The sequence below is a fragment of the Ambystoma mexicanum genome, chromosome 3p (assembly GCF_040938575.1).
Source record: "Ambystoma mexicanum isolate Mex_15411 chromosome 3p, UKY_AmexF1_1, whole genome shotgun sequence".
Taxonomy (NCBI): domain Eukaryota; kingdom Metazoa; phylum Chordata; class Amphibia; order Caudata; family Ambystomatidae; genus Ambystoma; species Ambystoma mexicanum.
In genome coordinates, this window is record NC_090925.1 from 385187844 (window position 1) to 385212586 (window position 24743).

General features: G+C 45.3%; 1 protein-coding gene across 1 annotated transcript in view; it reads right to left on the minus strand.

Moving 5' to 3' along the window:
* NELFCD (negative elongation factor complex member C/D) overlaps positions 1-24743 on the minus strand; it is a 591264-nt gene that overhangs the window by 221518 nt on the left and 345003 nt on the right. The window contains exons 7-10 of the mRNA XM_069651053.1: positions 10064-10194; positions 9578-9743; positions 2479-2613; positions 2159-2298 (exon numbers count right to left, since the gene is read on the minus strand). Of these exons, the coding sequence (XP_069507154.1) occupies positions 2159-2298; positions 2479-2613; positions 9578-9743; positions 10064-10194 (572 nt within the window). The remainder of the gene's footprint in view (positions 1-2158; positions 2299-2478; positions 2614-9577; positions 9744-10063; positions 10195-24743) is intronic.

A 24743-nucleotide genomic window follows, 5' to 3' on the forward strand; every position in this document is an offset into this window, starting at 1 on the left:
CCCCTGCAGGAGGTCGTTGCCTCCAAAAGGCAGCGGAAAATATTTGGAGAAGGCCGAATCCCAAACAAGAAAGCTGGCTAGTTTTCCAAGGACGCCACCAGCGACCCTCCTGGGTGAACGGCAGAATTGGGGGAGGCAAGGCCAAGCCTGTGGTACTGACCTTGACTTGCATATTAGAAGTAAAAGACAAGAAAGAAACACACAGCCAATGAGTTGGCAAATGATGTGAGAGCTAAAGAAAGAGTTAAGTGGCAAAATATCATATCAGGGGCAACATTATAGTGGTAACATTATATCACCAAATTAACGGTTGCACGCATGTGGTTGAGACGCAAAGAAAGGCAGACCTGCGAATGAACTTTGGACTAACAATAGCTGGAAAATCTGTGATACTGAGTAACTGAGTGGTCCAGCAAAAGGACGTTGCCCACTCGAAAGTCTCAGTGAAAGGTAGAAGGTTGTCTCGATAAAGTGAATGAACTGTAAAAGACAAACCAGGACAGAACAAAAGGCAGGGCTCAAAATATGATGGTTATTAAAGCCAAAAGTAAATGAAGGGGAAAGAAGATTTGCCTACAGTACTCGCCATAAAGAAATTACTGCTGCTACTCATAAAAGATATAAATGGAGGGTGTGGAGGTGGGTCCCATTGCACTGGTAGACAGAGGCACAGACGAGAGCCCTCAACACAAGTGAGTTGGGCCAAGGAAGAGACAGACCTCATGACGATCAGTCCAGGATCACACAAGCCATCTGCAGATATGCAGAGGGTACCATTGGTGGGAAAGCTGCAAAAATAACATTTCCTAACCCCCCTCCTTTGATTCTTCCTCAGCCATATGTACTTGAGGAAAAAGGATCAAGATGGTCCACAATGGCACCCCGATCACAGAACCATGGCACATTTAGCCAATCAGCTTTAGTCGTTAAGGGTCTGCAGTTCAATTGCTCTTTGTGTGTCCCAATCAACTTAATTTCTCTTTCTTTGCGAGGAGAAACTGCCTCAAAACGCATGCCCATAAAGTAATATGACACAGGCCAGACTCCAACTTCCGCTCCAACTTGCTTTTCACGGTTTCCTACATATTGCTAATCGTCTTGGTTCCGTTTTGTGTAGTGTTGATCAATTTATTGTACGGCTTCCTTGTGCACTGAGCCCCTCTCAGCTCATTCACCCTCATTTGGCCAGCATATTCATAGACATTAAATCAACAAAATTGCTAAATAGTCTGCTTCATAAAAGCACTGTACCTGTATTTAGAAGGGGGGGGCTTGGAGGTGTTCTGGAGAAAAAGAGCATGGGCACTTGTCAGGCACAATAATATTTGCAATATTTATGCACAAGCCCTCAGGCAACTACCACCACACAAACATCACACCACCCATAAAACAACTCCAGAGATCAGGAGTACTGAACAACCAGCTCTGAAGTAACTAATGCTACAGGACATCTTTGACGTGCAAACAAGCAAGAGTGCAAACCATGCTAACAACCAAGATCATCTATTAAAAACTGAGCCAACATATACTGGTTAGTGTTGTGGTCATTTCAGCACGAGTGGGAAAAATGCACTCTAAAAAGGCATGCTGTGTGCTGGCTCTTCACTCTTCAAACCATTGCAAAGGATGTAGCCGATAATTCAACCAAAATGACTGCCTCCAATATCCATTGGCTCACCAGGGAAACAAGACAATATCAAACTTATCACCACTGTGTACCAATCCTTAAATGCAAATTGTCCAATATTCCTTCAAAACAAATTCTTATCAAACACAAGTATTAGTGCACCCTCATAAAGGTAGGGCATGCAGATTCCACGCCCTCCTCCCCGGGTCCAAAGAGCTAGATTATAACACTCTCCCCTTCAACTCAGAACCATCAAGTGTTATTGCTGGCTCACTCAAACCACAATAAGTTCTTCAAGACTGCCTTCTTTGCCAAGCAGATCAGAGATTCCTGCATCTAGTTCTATACCTAAAATAAAGCCACACCGATTAAGAACCTACAGACCCTATCAAATACTACTGGAAATCAAGGAACAGTACTCTATGCAGGTGTGGTACTAACTCAGTCATGTTATAGATGTTTTGGCACACGACAAGGCTGGCATAAAGTACCTTGCAGCAGTGTGCTTCGGGCACAAATCTTACTTCTTACCTGATGCACTGGTAGAGTGTGCTCAGCTCTGCCACCAGCTCCGAAGCACCTTTGTTCTCATTACAGCAGAGGTTGTGGACTGTCTCCACTGCTTTAGACGTCGACTTGAGCTCATCTTTGTTGATGTTCACCCTCTTGTTCTGTAAAGATGCAAAACATTAGGGCAACATGAAAACAAAGTACATATATATTTGATTTGAAAATCATGGGTCAAGAGAGTGCTGCCATGAAAAGGTGCTTGTTCCATAAACACAATGTATTGTAATGATGACTTCTAGTACAAGCATCAAAATATTAACATATTTCAGCATGCACAGTACCTTCTTCCAGGTCTCCACCACGCTAGCTGCATAAGCCAAGATGTGGATGTATTTGTGTTTGTGATCTTGATTGATTTTAGCTCCTGGTTTAAACAGGGATTGCATAAAGAGGTCCAGGAATGCGGGCACCCGAATCTGAATAGTGAAAGCAAACGTTTATCTTATTCAGTTTCTTAAACATACTCTTACACACAAGCCAACAATAGGGGGACCACAAGAGCTCAATGAACTTCTACTAACCTCTTTATGAGGTTAGCAGATTGTCTTTCCTTCGATTACTGTATGCATTAATGCTGGACACCCACCACATTACAACATTACCACAGATTTTCCAACAGTGCATGCAGTATATTTATTTTAAAATCTGTTTCCATCTCTGTTTGGAGTATGGAAATGGACTGTGTAGAGAAACAGATGATACAGCTCATGCTCAATGCAAAATAAAATTGCCCGCGATGCACAGGAGAGAAAATTAGCATCCGAGGTGCCTGCTCTTTTGACACCTTTGCGGCCAACCCATTAATGTTGTGTCCCTAACTGTAAACACACACACTCTTCCATAAGGACAAAACTTTTTTGATGTTCAGGCAATTTGACATTTTTCGAGAGAAAAACTGGAAGGACTCGAGTTTTATTTGACCCCCTAAATCAGGCAGTACATGGCCGACTCATTTGAAGATTGATAAAAAAAATAGTATGTTAAATTTCTGTCAAACTCATAATGGGGGCGCAAGTGCCCTGTTTTCCTGAAAATTTCTGAATACTCTGGCTACCTAGTTTATAAGCCCTCCCAAGGTTAAGTGGTTTGCCCAGGAATGCACAATTTGAGCAAGTGGGAAAAGCAAGACTCGCACATAGGTACATTGGATGCACAACCAGGTCATCATTGCACCATATCCTAGAACCAGGACCAGCATACCAAAGCCGTCATGGGAACATGGAGTTCCCGAATATGAAGAAAAACCGGCTTGGGAAAGAATACAAGCTGCAGATCCAGTCCTGAAATGCAAGGCACAGTTTTAGAAAAGACTGCAAAGATGTATGTGTCTGGGGGAAACGTTCTGAAAGGGAAAGCAGGGCACCTTGCTCAGGATACACTTTTCAGTAGATGTTCCTCTAGAAGGCTGAACATATGTTTCTGTATTCCTGAGAAAGTGGTCCACAAACTTGTACTCTCCTACCACAGAACCAGAAAACAAAGATACTTGGGCGCTAGGCCGTGGCGTTTGGTCGCAATTGCTGACACGTTTCAGTGTACGTGATTGAAACCACCAATGGGATCACTGACGTTTCAGGGTGAGCAGGATTAACAAAGTGATGAGGCAGGAATATCCCAGATCCATGGTGGAAATCGGTGGATGAGAAGCAGACTTAAAAATGCATGCAGACTACTGCTGAACATGGGAAACTCAAGACTACAGAAATCCCTTCTTCCCAATGATGTTTCAAAGGAAGAAAGAAGAAGACTTTCACCGGTGTCAAGGTAGGTAGTAATCTTATGACTGCCCATACAACGCAGGGAACATGGGAAAGATCAGCTTCCTGGTCCATTCCGACGTAGTCACTGAGGCGAAGAGTTTTTTTTTTTGGCTGAGGAAGTTTGTGATTAAATAAGCACTGCACAAGGTGTTGTTTCAACAGTGGGATTACCTCCTGTACTTTTACCATGTGAAACTCCTGAGGTTTTATTAACTTGTTCGCTGGGCGCAGGTCTAGAACAGGGCGCATGGTGAGGTCCTTTTTGGGTACAAGGAAGTACACTGAATAAATACCCTAGTTTACCTGAAGAATAGGGACAGCTTCTATGGCGTCCTTTCCCAGAAATGCTTCCACTTCTCGATTCAGGATTTCCAGATGGTCCGGTGAAAGGCGCTGTGAGCGTGGTGGTCTGAATTGTGGAGGTCGAGCGAATTCCACGCTGTACCCGTGGCCGACCGTCTTTATGACCCACTGGTCTGAAGTTATCCCCTCCCATGCCATGAGGAAAGATGTTAATCGCCCCCCCCACCCCCTTCGACCGGGGAAACATGGGAGGGGACCTGGATCTGATGCTCATTTCTGACCAGAGGCTGCGGCTCCTCTCGGACTGGGGCCTCTACCTCTGCCTTTCGCCGTGTCGCTGCCCTCTTGAAGGGTAGTACGCGGGGCTTCCTTAAGTTTGTCCTGTATTGAAACTCCCCGTGCCAAAGTTATTTTGATTTGCATGGGACTGCCCTCGAAAGGATCGCCGGAGTCATTACCTCTCTGGGGAGAAGGTCTTTGTGTGATCTGTTGCAGAGACTTAAGAGTCTCATGCCCTTTTTTGGCTGTTTCCAATGCCTCATCAACTGCTTTCCCGAAGAGGTTACTTTCTTTAATAGGGTTATTGACGAGTGAGGCCTGAGTTTCGGGTTTAAACCCTGAGGTACGCAGCCAAGTGTGTCTTTTCACTAGGGTCCCATGTGCCAGAGACCTGCCTGCTGTTTCAGTCATGTCCAGAGTGTTATTTATCACATTTTGGTTCACCTGCCTTCCCTCAGTTACAATAGAGAGAAGTTTGGAACTGGCGGGTTCTGGGACCTCTTGGAGTAGGTTCCATTGAGCGTCAGCATAACTTTCCAACAGCGTGGTATTATTTGCTATACGCCTAGTGTATGCGGCAGCCGAGGTGACTCGTTTGCCTAAGGCATACAGCCTCTTGGATTCCTTGTCCAGGGGTGCCTCCCCAGTGGCAAACGGTACCCCCTGCTCTTTTTCGATTGACAGTCACTACCTGTGAATTGGGGATGGCGTGCCCTTTAATGTATTGTGGGTCAGAAAGAGACGGCCGAAACAATTTTTCCACTCTTGGGTTCACTGCCCGGGTTTCAGCCGGTGATACCAAGGAGGGAGCCAACCTTCTCTTGATGGAGTTAAGGAGGGGAATGGCTTGGCTAGATGGAGGCTTCTCCTTAAGAATATCATCTACAAAGTCCTGCTCAGGCACAGCCTCTTGAGTAGAGATCTGAAAATGTTCAGCTGCCTTTTTCAACATAGATTGAAGGCCATCTGGTCATCTACAGGCGAGGCCCGACGAGCCGGAGTGGACGGAGGGGAAGCCAAACACAATACATCAGTGTCCTGATCTTGATGTGGAAGTGTCCATGGGTCCATTCCCTCGTGCTGGGTTTCTTCCCAATTGTCTGTGGCATTTGCCTGGTCCTCTTCATAATCCTGTAGAAAGGAAGTTTATTCCTCTTCATTGTAAATGTCCCTATAGGTGCCCATGTGGACAATGTTTTCCTGCTGGACGGGGACAGAAGGCTGATCTTCCTGATAATGAGTAGATTGAAGGCTAGGCTCTCCATGAGACATTTTCGAGGGAGGATGATCAGAAAAATGGATAATTCTCTCCAGACGGTCCATACACCCCTCGAATTTCTCTCTTGTCCATTTGGAGGACCCAGGAGGGCCTACGGGTGGAAAAACATTGTCTTCTGCCCTACAGTGCCAAAAAGTGCCTCTTAAGGTATTGGAAAGAGGCTCCTGACTGTCCTCATAAGTATTGTGAGAATCGGGGACCCATGGCGTATCAAAAGATTTGTCCGCGGCTTGCCCCATAATTTTCGGCGGAACCAGGATAAGTCCGACCGCCGCAGTAATCCTCTCGATGCTGTCCTCGATAACCGCCGAATCGGCGTGAGATAAAGGTTCCGATGGTCTATCGGTAGGTATATTGCCTTCCCTGGCGTTAGGGGGCCTAGCGGTCGTTTTTTTCCACTAGAGGCCTAGTCGTGATTTTTGGGCCTACCACGGTCTTCGGGACCGTCGTAGCGTTGGATTTCCAAGCTTCGCTGTATAAAGCTTTTGGGGTAGTGCCCTTACTTGTTTTTGATTGCCCAGTCATAAGACGCTGCTGTGGATGTGGGGAAGGCTTTGGATCTGCACGATCCGAGGAAACCGACAAAAGTTTCGACAGCCCTGCTGGCGCTTTCGCCTTTCGGTCATCTGAAGTGCCTCTGTCATTCTCAGCGGGTGTGGCGGTAGGGGAAGGGGGTTCCACCCACGACATACCGTATGCAGCCATTCGCTTTACACAGCGCTCCTTAAGGGTCTTAGGCTGAAGGAGTTTGCAGGCCGCACACTGCTTTTCATTGTGATCTAAGGGGAGACGGGCGTTACACGTCCTGTGTTCGTCCCTCCAAGGATATCTGACCCTACACTTAGGGCAGAACCTAAAAGGAGTCCTTTCCATAGCAAAATGGGAAGATGACTAGACCAAAAGGGTAAAGAGGGGGAAAGAGGAAAGACATACTGAAAATATGGCCACCCCGACCCCACTCTCCCTACTGTAAAGGTCGGCCAGAAGGCCCGACCACGTGGAAAATCCAGGCGCCGGATCTTAAGTGCCGAAATACACTGCCGAAGATGAATCCCCCACAGTCTTCGTCGAAGGTGTTCTTGTGATCGAAGTGACTTAACGGGGAATGACCGACAAGTCGGTATAAGATAAACAATGTCTCTTAAGTAAGAACTCTGCTATAGGGCGACCAGTTATCTGGGCGGAAAAAAACAATCTGAGGGACCTCGTACGTGAAAGATTTTGGGTACACTACACGTCACGATAGGGATAGTGTTACAAACACGCCTATGCAGACGTCCCCTTTCGGTCCCCGAAAGAGAAGATGCAATACTCTGCGGTTACCACTGGACTTCAGACTATATGCACAGCATGTGATTCTAAGCAGATTAACAAGCATTAAAAATTATTATATTGATCTGTTGACTTTCTTCAGCGCACCCCATCCTTCCCAAATAAATTACAGCTAGCATGGAGAGCATCAGAACATGCAAAATCCACTGGGGTCACTTCTGTGCAGTGCATGCCTTCACAGATATACAGCAGTCATTCCTGTGTGCAGATGTAATTTGACAGCACTCAAACTTAAGTGTTCCACCAAATCTTATGATGCTTATCAAGTGATTATCACAAATGAGCATCTACGTGCAACACACGGATACCTACACAAAAACTAGCAGACAACCTTGTCGACCACTAACATTTAGCTAATCAGCAAGCCAAAAACTCACAGCCCACCTTAAACAGCCAACACCCTTCCCAACAGATATTCAGCAACCTTGCGAGCAAAAGCAAGAGCAGGTTCCATTGCAGAACCATGCCCACCAGATGTCTACAAATCTATCCTCACCCAACAAGCACTGGCAAAATACTACCTCAAGCACTCACTAGCAACAGGATCAGTGCCACAAGCCTTCAAATTGGCCTTCATCAAACCACTCCTTAAAGATACCTCAGGAAACGTGGTAGACCTTACCAATTATTGACCAATCTCAAATCCATGATACCCCTCTAAGCTACTAGAAAGCTACATCTACGAACAAATCCGGGAATATGTGGAAAACAACCAGCTGCTGAATAAGGCACAAGCAGGGTTCAGATCCATGAGAGGAACGTAAACTGTCCTATCTGGGACGACCTAAAGACGAACACTAACTCTGCATTAATACTACTCTATCTCTCAGCAGCCTTTGACACAGTCAACCACAACCCTCATCAAAAGACTAGAACATATTGGGATCGGCAACACTACTCTTCTAGTTAAAATCCTGACAGAAAGAACAGAAACAATCTGGCTAGAGCCAACCAAATCAGCACATCGGAACTTCCACAGGGCTCATCGCTTTCACCATTACTCTATCTACATGACGCCACTGATCAATCTCATGAAAAAACATGGCCTCACCTGCTACAACTATGCAGACAAAACCCAAATGACCTACAAAATCAACACCAACGAAGAGCAAAACCCAGCTCTAACCAACTACCTCAGTGAACCAAACCAATGGATGAGCACCAACAGCTTCAAACTCAACCCGAACAAAACCGAAATCATGATTACACCAAACGACCTGGTAAATAAGGAGCACATTCCATGGCCCGCCGAATTAGGCAACTTGCCCAACGGTCCAAGGTGGTCAAAAATCTTGTCATCCTAATGGGCAACAGGCTAACACTACAACCACAAGTGAACGCAGTAGTTGAGAAATGCTTATTCAACCTACACATGATAAAGAAAATGCTTCCCTTTTCCGTCACACACAGAACGCTCGCCATCAGCTCCCTCGTCATGTCAATAATAGACTACGCCAACAGCAACTACATCAAAATGCCGGAATTCCTGTTAAAGAAGCTACGAAATCCAGCTGCAAGAATACTAGTTCAACTCACAAAGAGAGAACACAACAGCAGCACAGAGAATGTTACATTGACTGGCAGTCAAAAAACAAATCTTCAACACGCTCTGCATAGCACACAGAGCGATCCACGGCCAAGGAGCAGAATGCATACAGGAGAAAATCACCATCTACAAACCAACACAAACACCAAGATCCATGACGACATCTGCCTCGAACACAAACAATACAAAACAAAAATGTTGCGATCAGCATTTTCCAGCATAGCAGTGAAACTCAAACTCACTCCCAAAGGAAATACGAACAACAGAGGATCACTTCAAGTACAGGAAATTATTAAAAACACGTCTAACTCTCCGAGCTGAAGAAAACTTTGGAGCGACAAATAATCCACCGACCACAACGCAAGAGAACTCCAGGTGACTGGACCACTCAAACGTCAACCACAAACACTCCAAGAACAAAACTAAGCGAAAGGGCCAACCCATCGCAATGAACTCAAGCAGCACAGCCAACACTACTAATAATTCTCTAATCCTCCAAAACTCACCAAATCAACCACACTACATAACAGACTTGACACAAACCTCAGACATGAAACAAGAAATACTCTTCCATCTCTCCACAACACCCAACACACACAGGAATATTTGCATACAACACAAAATTGCCAATCTACCAAATCATACCAGCAGACAGTGACCAGTTTTTCCGAACTAAAGCGATCAACAGCCTATCAAAGCTCTATCGCGCTCTTCCCTCTTAACCTCACTAACAATCTCAACTCTCTTCCTTTTCAGATCCACCTGGAGACCATGAAAAACGGCAGGAATGCGCGGTACAAGTCCCAATAACATATCAGAAAACAAAACACTTTTGGCGAAAGGACAAGTTTTGAGTCACTCAAACTTTGCAAGACACTTACCAGTTCCACTGGTGGTGGGTCCATGCTTGTGAACATCTTAAACAGAACCGTGATGTCAGCTGGATTCAGTGCTCCCTTGGACAACATGGCTCCAAGAGCTTGGCACGCTCGAGGGTAGGAGGCTGCAGTGCCCAGTGCCAGGGTTATCTGACTCGCATCATGGCCTCTTCATCGGAAATGAAACAAGGAGGGAAGGTCCAAATCAAATATTTCAGCATGTTTAATTGGACATCATACACAGAATCACATACAGAGATGGGCCTGGCCCAAATGATGCAAAGAAAAGGTCTTGTCTAAATGATACCAAGTTTAAAACAAAACTCTTAATTAGCTGGGCCAGATTGAATTACTTCGGCAGGCACACATGTGTTACTCCTCTGTATAGTAATCCTGTGTGGCTAGTTGTAAGGGAAACTAAATAAAAACAGGGCAAAAGCAGAATTCTAGTAAGTGCCAACAAGGCATGCAATCGAGGGAGGTTCTTACTTTTCATGAGCATATCGCTGCACCTCCTGAGCAATCCTGCGCACGGCTGAGCCTCCCTGCTCCTCTTGAGCCAGGATGGACATGATTGTCTGAGCAAATAGGTAGGTATGTTCCCCATGGCACACCATTCTCTGGAAGACAGGAAAAGAGAAGGCTCTTCAGACTTCATTCTGCACACATTATCAAGTGAATTCCTATATTCAGTGACTGCAGCAGACAACTCGGCAACGGGAACAATTCGCACATAACTCCTTAGCCAGTAACAGATATTTGGAATCACAAAAAGTCTCATTTGTGACAACTTATTGGCTACAGCATTTGCTATGCAATTCCCACAAATGCAGAGCATACAAGGAACATTTATGGCATTAATTGTTGGACATTAACCCAGAATGAAAGATGAAACCGTTCAATCGCAAGTTATTCGCCACACCGAGGTCACTTTACAATTTAGGACATTGCGGGAAAACTGCCTCAAACTTTTTCTACAGAACTCCGCAGACAAATGCATGAAACCTAAGCTACACGAGATGTACACGAGATTCCTACAGCTGGATTCCAACATCCACCGGAATGATGTTCATGCTACGTTCCCATTAGGCATTTACCTATACACTAAATGTTATCTTTGCACCCTGACTTCTCTGAATGAAAACATCTGCAATAAATCTGCCAGTTTACTGTATGAAAGGAACGAAAGAAAGACACTCGCAACAGCATGTGACAAATGCATTGAAAAAAACCAGCAGAGGGAAAAAAAAACTTTACTGTGGGATAAAATTTCAAAGGAAAAGGCTGCCTTTTTTACAGAAATGACGCGTTACTTTCAATTGGTGGGGTCTTGTTTGTTTCTAAATAAACATGGAAATCAGGATGCATTGTTTTCAGTAATAAATGTAATGACAAAAACATATTTCAAATGTACCTTTGTTTTCAGCAATCTTTCACTGCATGTGCTCAAATCTCAAAGTTTAAATTCATTTTCGGAAATGGCCAGCAGCAAGGGGGAAACCTCTTTATATCGGATACAAAAACGAAACACTCAAGTACAATCAAGATTTTTAATAGTCCCTCAGTGGCACTCAGTGATCGAAGAGGAAAAATAAATAAAAAGTGGAACTATGGCATTTGATGAAAAAAAGTTTGCAGGTGGTGTGGTCTGAGGCGGGCCTACTGAAAAGGTACAAAAGTAGGCCTGTGGTAGAAAAGGCAAAAATATTCATACTGACTATTTTACATTGGCAAAAATAGCTATTAGATGTAACTACTCACGGGACGAAAGGTTGGCTTGGAGGGGTGCTATGAAGTTTTTTTTATTTTTTTAAATAAAGTAATTTTACCATTTTGGGGCTTGTGCAGACTTTGCTCCTGGGTAAGAGGTGATCGAAAGAATAGAGAAGAGTAAATGACGGAGGGAGAGAGAATGTATGTACAGACTTGATAACGGAGGGCGTTTACTCCACGGTTTCTCTAATACTCCTTGCCCAGAAGCCTCCCTCTAGCGTGTTTTGGCTTTCTCTATTGTGCTATATTCATAAAAGGTACAGCTGGAGAATAGGGTTCACCAATATAAGACAGGCATACTGGATGCCCCAGAACCTATCTAGAGTCCCTTTGACTTTTGTATGCTTTTTTGGCCTATTATTTTTTTTGGCTTATACAAACCTTTAAAACAACCAAACAAATCACATTTCAACACATCCATTAGAAACAATGGTTTATCGTCTACTAAAAGTCTGTATTCATTGATTTACAGCCACAGACCGGGTGCATAGCTAAACACTATAGAGTCAACCTTGTACATTCGCTGTCCGTGGCTTCAAGACATTTTTCAATCTTGTCCAAGAACAAGGTTAGTGCAAATGTCAGTTTTTTGTTCTCTCCAAGAAACATCAGACGCCACCACTCTTCTGCATTCGTCATTGGCAATCCTGTCATCAGTGGGCCAAGACATCGGGTTCTTTGCGTTTGAAAAAGAGGGCAGAACAGAACAAGGTGTTCAGTCGTTTCTTCACTGGATTCGCAAAACCTACAGTTTACATTCCTCTTGTCCAAACCAGCCCAGTTCTTAGTCCTTTCTTTGGTCTTAATCAGATTTAGACGAAAGCACATGTATGAAGATCTTCTCTTGTTATCAGGAAATAGTGCTACATAGTTTTGCAGACTATTGTAAGCTCTAGCTTCAAAAGGCACGTCTTTCATTAGTTTAGCCGCCCTTCTTTCTTCACCAGTTAGAATCCAGTCTAGTTCCCAGATTTTTTCTTCACCAGATCCGGATTTTCGTTAAGCGTTTTTAAGTCTTTTTCGTACATTGCATCTCCTCGCATCTTTTACTCCACAACGATAGTAAGCAGTAGATTTCCACCGACAGGCTTACTTACGATTCTGAATTGTAGCGCAACATCTGACAAGATGCTTTTTCTACACAAAGCAAGAGTGTTGCAACTAATAAGGGCTTTAATGGAAATCAAGCCTAACTCATATCGTAAACGGGCTGTTACAATACTATTCGGTAAATTAAGTGTTTTTACCCAAAAGATATGTTCCAGAGTAGTTCTTCCAGACATCCAAATGCATTTTCAACTCCGAATATTAAAGCTGGAACCACTTTCTGCTGATAGAAAGAAATCACTGGCTTTAGTGAAAACTTCCCATATTTTTTATTCAATATCAAGGTTCTGGCGGGCAAATTGTCGGCATTTAACCTTGGCAATCTCAATCCAGGGACCGTCATTTATATTTGCGCTGATCTGCATCCCAAAGTATCTGGTGGTCTCAACAGTACTTAATGTCTCTTTTCCTAAATGCCATTAACATTTTTTCTTGTTTCTATGCCTGCTTGTTTGCAGATTGTGTAGCGTTAATATTTCACTCTTTGCATTGTTAATAAGCAATCCATTGGATTCCACATAGTCTTACTGCATTTATTTTACGCTGAAGGCCGATTGGCGTGATATCTAACACAATCAGATCGTCAGCATATAGCATCCAACTTAGTGCAGACCCATGCATTTTTGGAGAGAACGATCGAGGATCATCAATTGCACTACCAATGTCTGATAGAAACAGATTGAAAATTATCGCCGCCAAGGGACATCCTTGCTTCACACCGCAGTAAGTGTTAATTTCTTACGTTAAGGATCCACTCTGATCTAATCGGACTTTGATGTTAGTAGTAGAATGGAGTTCTTTAATTGAGGCTAGTAGCCTCTCAGGGCAGCCCCAATTCGACATCTTGGTCCAAAGTAATTCCTGATCAATGGAATCAAAGACATGCGAGAAGTCTATCAGGGCTAAATAGACCTTTCGCCCAGATTTTATAGCTTCCATTTTGTTGTATATTATATTTTATTGGTTTTGTAACATACAAACTTTGGTCCTCACCGGGCCAAGACACAAAACAAACTAAAACAATAATACCGTACAATGGAATACTCAAAAAAGCAAATCATACAAAGTCACATTAAAGTTGTTGTGCTAGTGTGAAGGATCCCCTACTGCCCTGCACATTCTACGTTCAGGAATGTCATATCAAGTCTGGTTGCAGAGTTCACACCTAGTCTTCCCATCAGTGCCATATCTTGTCCGCCTTTTCGGGACATCCTCTAGCTTTATACACTCTCCTTTCTATGGCAATGCAAATCTGTACATCAGTGATCCACTGGCTAATTTGCGGCGTCCCTGCAGCACCCCATAGTTGTGCTATATTCCTTTTAGCAATTGCAGTTGTTGTCATGAAGCAGAGCTTTTCGTACCTTGACAAGTCTATTTCACTGTCCGCTCCAAGGAGTAGCAATTTCGGGTCACTGGGGATCGTCTTGTGTAGCACTCTAGTAAGGATGTCACAGCATTGCCGCCAATAATCGCAGATGTTTGGGCATTCCCACAGCATGTGAAAGAAAGTTCTTTCTTCTCTATGGCAGCGTAGGCAGTTGGGTTCCGCTCCCTTACCCCAGCGGTACAAGGCTACCCTCGGGTAATAGATTCTATGTAGTATTTTTAGCTGGACCAATCGCAGTCTGGTCGATATGGCCACCTCCCGGGGGAACATTAATATCTGAACCCAGTCTTCCGGTAATACCTCCCCAACTTCGGCTTCCCATATTGTCTTGAGCCGCACCAGCTCCGTTGTAGCGAAGGAGGTGATGACGTTATACATTACTGTGGTGACTTTAGCCTGAATGCAGTCTGTTATGTTGCGTTCTATTGGCGTGGTATCTGGCATGTCAGCTAGTGTAGGGAGATGCTGCTGGAGTGCCTGTCAGAGATGTGTGTAATGGTACTTCGGTCTCTGGGAGGTTAAAGGATATAGCCAGTTCTTCATAGGATCTGATGGCGCCATTTGTTACAATGTCGCCCACCTTCTCTATACCACACCCGTCCATACTGGCCATCTCGGTAATTTGGCTACCTCGTAGAGGTTTCCATTATTCCATAATGGTTGGATTGGCGTGACTCTGTCTCCCCATCCCATGAAGGTGTGTGATTCTGCCCAAATACGGGGCGTCTGTGCCGCTGTGTTTCAGGGGGTCGCTCTGGGCATTGCCTTGTACAGTTCCAGGTGGGGCGATGCCCGTACATGTGGCAGTGTTGGATCTGCATGCATTGCATCGTTTACTACCGTCATCTGACTGGCCCAGTAGTATGTCTGTAGCCTTGGTAGGCCAATCCCACCCTCCCATATTGAACTTTTTAGTGTTCGTAGGGCAATTCTCGAGCGTCCACCCCCCCCATAAGAGCTTTCTAAGTATATTGTCTATGTTCCGGAATTCTTTCACAGGTATGTGTAGGGGGGCGTTTTGGAGTGCATACAGGTAGCGGGGGAGTGTCAGCATTTTGAACAGTGCGGCTCGGCCTAGCAGGGTCAAGGGCAGGGTCATCCAGTGCTGCACATCCCCTGTGAATCGCTCCGTAATGGGTTGTAAATTGTTCAGTATGTAATCATCTAGATTCCTTGTGATCTTAATTCCTAGATATTGGAAGTGATCAGGGGCTATTCTGTATGGGCAAGGCTCGGGAACCCCACTACCTAGAGCATTTAGTGCAAATAGCGTGGATTTGGACCAATTTACTTTCAGGCTGCTAAAAGCACCGTATTTCTGGAGCAACTGTCACCACCGGGCACGTCTACTTGGGATCCCTCAAGTATAGCAATAGGTCGTCTGCATATAATGAGACTCTGTCTTCCCATTCTGAACCCCCCGGATGCCACTCCATGTAGGTGCCTCTCTCAGCAACTGGGCCAGTGGTTCCATGGCTAGCGCAAAGAGTAGAGCTGATAGTGGGCAGCCTTGTCACGTCCCTTTTCCTAATGCGAAGGAGCGTGAAGTCCAGCCTTTTCACTCGGACCTCAGCCATTGGCGCCTCATATAGCAGTTGGACCCAAGAGAGAAACTGTTCCTGAAACCCCATTTTTCGCATGATAGCCCAGAGAGCCTCCCACCGGATGGAGTCAAACGCCTTTTCAAAATCTATTGCAAGTACACCCAGGGGGATGTTGAGGGCCTGGGCCCGCTCAATGGCCAAGTGTATTCTTCTTATATTCATTCTCGTGGATCTGCCTGGCATAAAGCCACATGGTCCGAGTGGACTAGGGATGTTATGACTTGCTGTAGGCGTATCGCTAGGAGTTTGGCCAGAATCTTGGTTTCACCGTTAATGAGGGAGATGGGCCTATATGAACTGCATTGCTCCGGGGGCTTATTCACTTTGGGTATAATAATTATTGTAGCTTTCCTCAGGTCCGCCGGGAGGCGTCCCGTTGTCCGGGCCTGTTGGAACATGTTGAGTAGGTGGGGAGCTAGGTTGTTACAGTCCTCCTTCCAGGTTTCTATAGGGAAGCCGTTCGGTCCAGGGGTCTTCCCAGACTGGAGCTGCATCATGGCCATTGCAATTTCCTCTTCCGTGATGTCTCCTTCTAGACCAGCAATATGGGTTTCATTGAGAGTCGGGAGGGTGATACCGTCTAGTATAGAGGTACCAGGGGGAGTTGTAGGTGCCTTGTATAGCACCTCGTAAAACTTTGCGAATTCCTCACCTATGTCCTGGTCCGTGAGGAAGGGTTCCAAGTTTTGGGACACAATTGTTCTTACATGGCTGTGCCCTTCATCTCTCCTTTCAAGCCAGGCTAGGACCTTCCCTACTTTGTCCCCAGTATCATATATTCTGGCCCTCATAGCACTATGTGCCTGCTTGGCATTGCCCAATGCAATGTTTTGCAGTTTCTTTTGGGCTAGCATCAGTGCTCTGTTAGTATCTGGACAGTCGTTGATAAAATGTGTTTCTTCTGCTTGTTTTACATTTGTTTCTGCCTCTCTGTGATTCCGAATGTATTTTCTTTTGGGCCGTCGTCCAGGAGATGATTATTCCTCGTAGCACTGGTTTGTATGCTTCCCAGAGTATAGAGGGACTTTCTACTGATACTTCATTGGTCTCAAAGTACTCTGTAGTGACCTTTTGTATGCGTTCAATCAGCTCAGGGGAACCTAGGTAGTAGTTATTCAATCTCCACCCCGGTGGAGGAGCTGGTTTGCATGTCGTGAGTGATATGAGTAGAGGGGAGTGATCCGAGATGCCCCGTGGAAGGTATTCGGCTTGCGTTACTGTGGGTATTAATGTCGCAGGCATGAAGAAATAATCCAAGCGTGATAGCAATGCGTGTACTCCAGAGTGGAAGGAGTACCCCTTTTCATCAGGGTGCAGGTCGCACCACACATCCTTAATACCAAACGCTTCCGCAAATGTAGCCAGGTTGGTTCGACGGTTAGAGTCTCTGTTACATAGATGCGTACGGTCTTGTACATTGTTCATGACCTCATTGAAATCTCCTCCTAGGACCAAAATATCCGAGGTGTCGCTGGTTAGCAAGGGCGTTACATCATCCATAAGTCTGGATTGGAGAGCCGGTGGAGCATAGATCGCCATGAGGGATATCGTTTTGTTCCAGAGCGGGCCTGTGGCATATGTGAATCTGCCCCCAGTGTCCTGTTTTGTTTTGGTGAGGGTGAGCGGTAGCCTTTTGTGGATTAATATCAATACTTCTCTGGCTCCCATCGTAAAACCAGCTTGTATGGTTGTGCGAGAGTTCGAGCGCTTAAATAGTGCGTTAGATGTACCGGCCAGATGGGTCTCCGTTAGGAAGACTATATCCGGGCTGTGCCTGTTCAGGAACTGTCTTACTAGCCTCCTTTTCAGGCTGTTTCCTAGGCCATTTACGTTCCAGGTGAGTAGCTTTAAAGTTTTGTTCTTATTGCCTTGTAGAGTTGCGTTCATGTGTATGGTTCCAGCTGGCAATGGAGCCTCCTATAGTGGGGGCGTTAAACGCATGTGACTCGCAGAAGGGAACAGTAATTGCTAGTCGATTAATCACTGTTTTATGTAATATGCAGTGCTTCATTGAGTATTTCCAACTTGTAAACTTGTGCCAAACTCCCCCCTCCCCATACTTCATCCCCAACCGAAGCATCTGTCGCCCCTTAACAGTTCAAACTTTACTTAGACAGTATATCTAGGCAGTCTAGAACTCTGCCCATTGTTGTACGTTCATTTCTTGCTAAAGGGGGCCGGGTCGGTTCCAGTCGCCAGCCATTACTTTCTACCATGTGAATCTCGTTTTTAGCTGGTTTCATTTCTCTTTTGTGTTTCGTGGTTTCACTTGCCTTTTCTGTTGCCGTTTCCATCATGCGTTTTCCTGTTGTGGCGCGTATTCATGCCTCTGTGGTGGACTGTTGTCCGGTGGTCTTTCTGGATGTGGTCTATTACAGTCATTACCAACCTTCTTTCCGTTCCAATCGCCTTCAATGTGCCTTTCTGCCCAATTCCATGCTTCTCTGGGATCCGTAAAGTGTACTGTTGTGCCCTTGTAATATATCTTGAGTTGAGCAGGGAAAATCAGAACATTTTTGATTCCAAGCGATTGGAGGAGTTTTTTAAGTGGGTCAAAGGATTGGTGCGCTTTTTGGACTTCTCTAGTGAAGTCAGGGAAGAAGGAGATTTGAGCCGTTATAGGTGATGGACCCTTTCGTTCTTGCCATTTGTGCTATAGCATCCCTGTCTCTATAGTTCAGAAGTCTTGCTATGACCACACGCGGTGGCGCACCAGGGGTGACCCTGCCCATTGGGATGCGGTGGGCTCTTTCGATAGAAAAGAATTTGGAGAAGGATTCAGTATCATATGTCCAATAACCATCTTTCAAGGAACAGTTCCATGCATTCTCCTTCCGCTTTTTCCGGAAGGCCTAGGATGCGTACCTTATTGCGCCTTGATTGACCTTCACTTTCGTCTACTCTTCCCTCTAAGGATTTCATTCGTTGTAGCATGCCGGTTATCTGGCGCTTGACTCCTTGTAGATTGTCTTCGGTCACCGATATGCGTGCTTCCGCCTCTCCAGTGCGTGCGGTCAGCTTCTGCAAGTCATGTCTCAACAGGGATACCTCAGCTCCAATGGCGTCCATTTTCTTTTCCATTGATGTCCTGGAGCTGGCAATGGCACCCATCACATCCCTGAGGGAGAAGTCGTCCTCCATGATGTCAGGTTCGGTCGATGCTGACCTCTCTTGTGATCTAGACAGCAGAGTGGTTGCATACTGTTCTATCCTGCTTTGGGTGGAGGTTTTTCTAGGCGTGTCCTTCCCCATATTGCGAAGAAGGCCTTGTATTATGAATAAAAGTACGTTCTGCGGTTGGGATATGCTGTTCACAAGTTATGGTTTACAGGTTGTTCCTAAGATCTATTAGTGTTATGGCATGGCCTCTTCTTCACTGTTTGGAGCACTGTGATTTTCTTATCTACTGACAGGAGGTCATTAATTATGCGTAGGAAATGTTTTATGTTGGTAACACGTTTTATGAGTTGCGAGAGTGTCTTGCCTGTGTACAGGGTTTGGCGCTCAATTTCTGCTCCCTTCAGGGTGTGGGGGTGCGTTCTTCGCCCCACTGTTGTGTTACGGGTCTGCCGGTTCCCTCAATTCTCCGTCGTGGTTCAACTGCGGCAGGGAGATCTCCTGTCCGTCACCTTTTGTATCAGGAGGCGAACTGTGATTGTTGCTGCGCCCTCTCACATGCTCAGCATTCCCTCCACTGCGCGGTTGTTGGAATAGTGTTTTCTTGGGCCCTTGATCAATAGGTGATAGGCAGCAGTTATTCTAATTTGATAGGCCACCACTCTTCGCCCTGTTCACCCAGCGCTTACTGCATCCATCCACGCCGGGGCAAGAACTCGAGCAGTGGAGGTTTGTTAGGCTGCGCTTCTCAAATCGCTATGGGTTGGGAGAAACTGTTGCCGGGGGCCCGTGTCTCATGTGGGCTGCATTTATGCAGCAGTATTTCAGAGCCTGCGCTGGGAAAGCAAACGGATCTCAGTTCAACTCCTGGGTCGCGGAGCACTCGCACTGCAGTCTCTCAGGGTGCTGCTCTACCCCAGGCGGGGGATCACGGGATCTCCTCCCCCACAACGCGTTCCAGGCAGGCAGACCGTTTTCAGGGCCCACCCCCGCCTCTCCTTACCGGGTCTTGTGGGTTCCTCCTCCCGGTGCACACCACAGGCCGGCAGAGCAGCAGGTAAGCAACAGGCCGGCGGGCGCTCAACGATGTACGGAGCGCCTGCGTCTGCTCGGGAGGGGCAGGAATTCCGGTGCGGATCCCCACACGTAGCCGGTCCCCCCTCTCCTGCAATATGTTGGTCCGCGTAGGGTGGGGGTGGTGGTTGGTGGAGGGGGAGAGGGAGAGGCAGTCCTCTCCCTCTGAAGCAGCGACCGTCTCTGCGCAGCCACTCTTCCACGGGTACCAGGATTTGTAGCGTCGCTGGGTTCGCGCCCAACAGCGCCCGGCGGCCATTTTGGAAACTTCCCAAACGTCGTCTCTCCAACTTTTACCAGCTTATTTCTCTGAAACTGGCAGCCGATTTCACACTTGGACCACCGGACATGAGAAACGTTATTTTCCGACACCCAAAAACACCTTTTACTTCACATGGGCAGTCGTTTTTTCTAGCAGGATATTGCAGGATACGGCTGACAGCCTCAGGAGCACCGAAAGCTCACGTCTTCATGCCGCGTCCGTTGGCCACGCCCCCTATAGCTTCCATTTTTAACAAGTTTATTAGCAGGAGGTATAAGCTGCATCCGACTCCCTTTACAAAACCAGTCTGCCTCACATCCATATGACCACTGTCTGAGATCCAGTCGGATCCCCAGCACGTCCAGGAGCGCCATCGGATGATAGTATTTGGGCTCCAGGCGAATCCCTTTTTTGAAAATGGAGACAATAGCTTTCTTGCACGAATTCGGCGTGGCACACACCTGCCGTAAATTCTGTCGAAAAGCTCTTTGCATGACTCAGCCCATATTTCAGGGTTTTGTTTTAGTGTAAATGTAGTAAGGCCGTCAGGTCCAGGAGCCCTCGAGGCACTGGCATTTTTGATTATTTGCAAGATGTCTTCCTTGGTGAAATTGAAATTTCATCTTCCTAGAGTCGGCGTTGCAAGGTAAATCCATTTTCCTTTTTTGCGATAGAGATATGTAAAGTGAGATATCCACACCATTTCAGGTACCATGTTAGCCATTAGAGCCGATTGCAGCTCACCTTCGTTATTCAGGATTTTCCAGAAATCAGCCGAGTTTTTATTTCCCATCTTTTGCATCATAAGTTCAGTGTCTTTTTGGAACATTACGGCTTGGGCCTTTAGCCAATTTTTGTATTTTTGTTTTGCAGTGGGCTTTTCTTTCAAATAGCTTATGACTTCTTTGGTTCTAATATGTCTTATAGTGGCGCGTAACTCCCGCTTTTTTTTCTCATGACCTCCACGTCGAATTTAGGTTTATTAACAAAGTCAGAGTTACTCTGCCCCTGTTTTTTTCCACAAATTTTTGTAATAAGTGGACGTATTCCACGCCAAGTTCTTCATTAATATAGACATTTTTAAGTTTAGAAACTTCCTCAGTCTGAAGTTGCAGCCTTACTCTATTTGACTCCACCAAGATCCGATAGTTCCAGGAGGTAAGTTCCACCTGCTTTAGGCCTACTAGAGACAAAATCACCATCATGATCGCTGTGAGACATAGGCATAACCCACAAAGATGATGTTACTTGTTGATTTTTTCTGAGATGAATAAGTAGTCCAGAATGGATTTTTGTTTGTCCCTCCTCCATGTAGGATTGGCCGGTTGATCACCAGTGGCATTTCCGATTAACATTACAAGGTTTTTAACTTCCATCTCCAACATCCACTTTGTGGTCACATTGTTGGTTGTGTAGATTACTTCAGAATTTTTCTGCTCTGTGGTCACGCAATTGGTGTTTAAATCCCCACAAATTATGATGTTTGCTGTCTTGTTGGCTAGTAATATCTCATCGACCACCGTTGAAACTTGGTCTATAAAAAAGGGTTGTACCAGCTTGCAGATGGTTCCAGTACAGGTTAATGTGGAAATGGTTCATGTTAGCATTTGGATTCCTTGTTGTGGTAATCGTTATCACCTGTATGAATGCTGAGGGGTTTACTGAATTGATGATACGACAACCCAATCCTTTTTTGGCAAATGTTAACAGGCGTGCCATTGGTCTTCCTCTAGATTTTTATAAAGCAGGGTTAAACGCCACTTCGTAAACGTCGGAAGTCGGGCAAGCGTCCATCCAGGTTTCTTGGAGACAGGCTACATCAAGATCGGCCGGACAGGATTCCTGGAATAAATGTGAGTAGCCCCTAGTATTCCAGGATCCGATCTTAAACACAAAAGGCTCCTCTTCTCCCTGGCATTATCTTCTTGTTTTGTCTACCGAGTGCTTCTGCCAACCAGCACCAATCGTTTAGGTCTCCACTTTGATTTTTTGGAGATACCAGGTCACAAATTCTTGTTTGCAAGTCACTAGCACCTTTGATTGTGATTTTAATGTTTTCTTCTTTAGACAGTTTTCCCAAGGGTTAGCCATTGTCACACATGACAGCCACCATTTTCCCCTTATTGTTAGTTTGAAGAGGATCAATCTCTGTGATGGGCTCTATGCTTATCTTCTCCTCTTCTTTGGTATCTCTTCTGACTGTCCGCGCTTTCCTGAACGGTATATCGGGGGTGTTTTTTGAGGCTTCATTCCAATTTTCTGTTTCAAGGTTGTCCAGCTCTTCCGAGATGTCAAAGCCTAAGGACATAAGAACAGAGACTGCGTCTAAGAAGATATTAAAAAAAAGAAATGTTCCTCTAAAGTGTAGAATGATTTTATCATTTTGGTCTTCTGTGAATTCAACTGTTTTGATATCGTCGGATTCAATCATTCTAAGGGAGGGCACGTAATGAAATAAGCGTAAGACGTTTGTGTGATTGAGAATTAGTTTGTCGCTACTTTCAATGCGTTCCAGCCTCGCTCTGTGAGGCGTATGGGCTTGGTCTCTGATGCTTCTATCCCTCTTATTCACCAGCCAAGCTCCCTTTTGATCAGAGCTTTTAGTCAGGCCATTTGCCTGGTTACAGTTCGGTCTGGCTCTTCTCTTTTGCGCATTTCTCTTATCAATATCTTCAGTGAGCTTCTCTTTGGAATTAAAATTGGGCCGCATAGGGTCCCTCAGATTATGGTCTTTTCCCGTCTCGGGCCTTGAATAATTCCATGTTTCAGCGAGAATTTTTCGCTCGTCTTCCATCGTATTGAAAATGGGACTTGAAGGTACGACCTGCGGTACATCTTGTTTCGCAGTACTTTCAATCAGAATACAAATTCTGTTAGCCCCTGCTGGTATGTGGGTAGGCACCGAGTCTCTTCCTTCAATTCCTGGTATTGAGGGAGATTATTCGACCGGCACCACCCCTTCTCCGGTTTCATCAACCTCCTCTTTGGTCTCCAGATCTTCATATACTGACAGGCCCATAAGATCGGTTGTAGGTACCTCATCACTTTTTGGTCAGGCATCTCTCTTCCGTATTGTTGTTATGAACAGTGATATTAACAGTTTTGAGATTTCGAAGACATTTTCTTGAATCGTTACACCGCAGCTGATTTTTTGATCTTTGATTTTTCGTTTTTTTTATTTGGCCGGTTTTTATTCCGTTAGATGCTTTTAGGAGAGCATTTCCTTTAAATATGTCAAAGATTTGACTGGTCTTTTCAGTGGTCTGTGGAATAGCAATCTCTGGGTACACTAGCAGGGACTTCACTCCCATTATTGGTGCTGAGGTGGAGGGGCTTTGAGGATCCAGGGATGCGAGGTTGCTTACCCCCCCTGCTGGTTTCCAAGACACTCGCAAAGCTCGAAATTCTGGGTGACCCTTATAGTGCAGTTGCTGGACATACACGGGGTCCCACTTGTAAGGTCGATGGATTAGCATGGTCCCCTAGCATGGTGACCGTTCGAGAGGCTAAGGTCGTGGCTGCTAGCACTGCAGAGGGGATTTTAGGCTTTTCAGCTGACACTCCAGCAGTCTCCTTAGTTTTCTCAAGCTCCCCCAAGGTAATTAAATTTTCTTTGAGGCAATCATCCATCAGTTAAGCCTTTTGGGACGTGGTGTCAGCACTCTGCTTTGTTGCACATCAGCTGTATTTTGCGCACCCTGGGACTCCAGCGCATCACGGTGATGGTTGTCTTGTGGGGCGAGCGATCGATGTTTTAACAGACTCCACCAGTAATGTTTTGTCTAGTCTGTTATTTTCTTTTTGGTCTATAAGCGTTTGAAGTGACAAGCCTTTTTTTTCGCTTCCGCGTTTTCCTTTTTCGATGTGTTGATGTCTCTTTCCATGTTTACTAGTTTAGAGTTCGTTAGTGCCACTAAAGTTGCTAAATCTTTAACGTTGTCATTCAGTTGTTCATATAGCTTTAAGAAGGGGGCAATCATGATTGGCATGGAGGACATCAATAATGGTTGTATTTCTTCAATAAGTCTTTCACTCAACTTATAATCCGATTGGCGTTTTTGTTTGTGTTGAAGCACTTTTCTTCTGACTTTCGGATAATCTCGTTCCATTATTGAGGAGTCAGTTGAGCAGGACTCAGACGAGGTGAGGCTCAGATTGTGAGTTTCGCCTTCCTTTTTGTTATAAGACAGCAATTGTTTTACTTTCCCAGACTTCACAAGTCGAAGTTGTGTCTTATCTTGCAGAAGATGCCGCCATACTTGAGAACAGGCTAAGAGTGTAATTGGCTTGGCTCTGATTAAGCAATGCTTTTTTCCAAGTTTGGACTGTTTCTCCATGTGAAGTGTTCTCACTGGAGCCAGATAGCCCCTCAGTGACACACAGAGGACATCAGCCTTCTTTCAGGTCCAGGTGTTATGTTTTCACCTTTATTAGTAAAGTTATATGTTCTGTTCATTTGGCAAATGCCTTGCAATATTTTATTCACAACTTCTAGCGAGTTCCTTCTGTTATTTTTTAGGGGTGAATCGCACCTTCCATTGAGCATATGTGAATGAGTGCTTGAAGGACGAAACACCTCATCTTCCATCACAGTGATACTTTTGCCAGCCACAGGCACCAGATCAACATGTGAACATTCACATTCTGTGTTTTTTTTGAACGGGCAGTCTGAAACACTCATATCAAGAATCAGTGTCTCAGGCTGCACTATAAATTTAAAATCGGGTCCACTGTCAATGTTTGAGCCTCTCATCGTGTGGGAACGCCAGGCTAAAACCATAAATTTAGGCACATTCGACGTTAAAGAGTCTGTTCTGGTTTCATCCACAGGGGCTAAAAGGG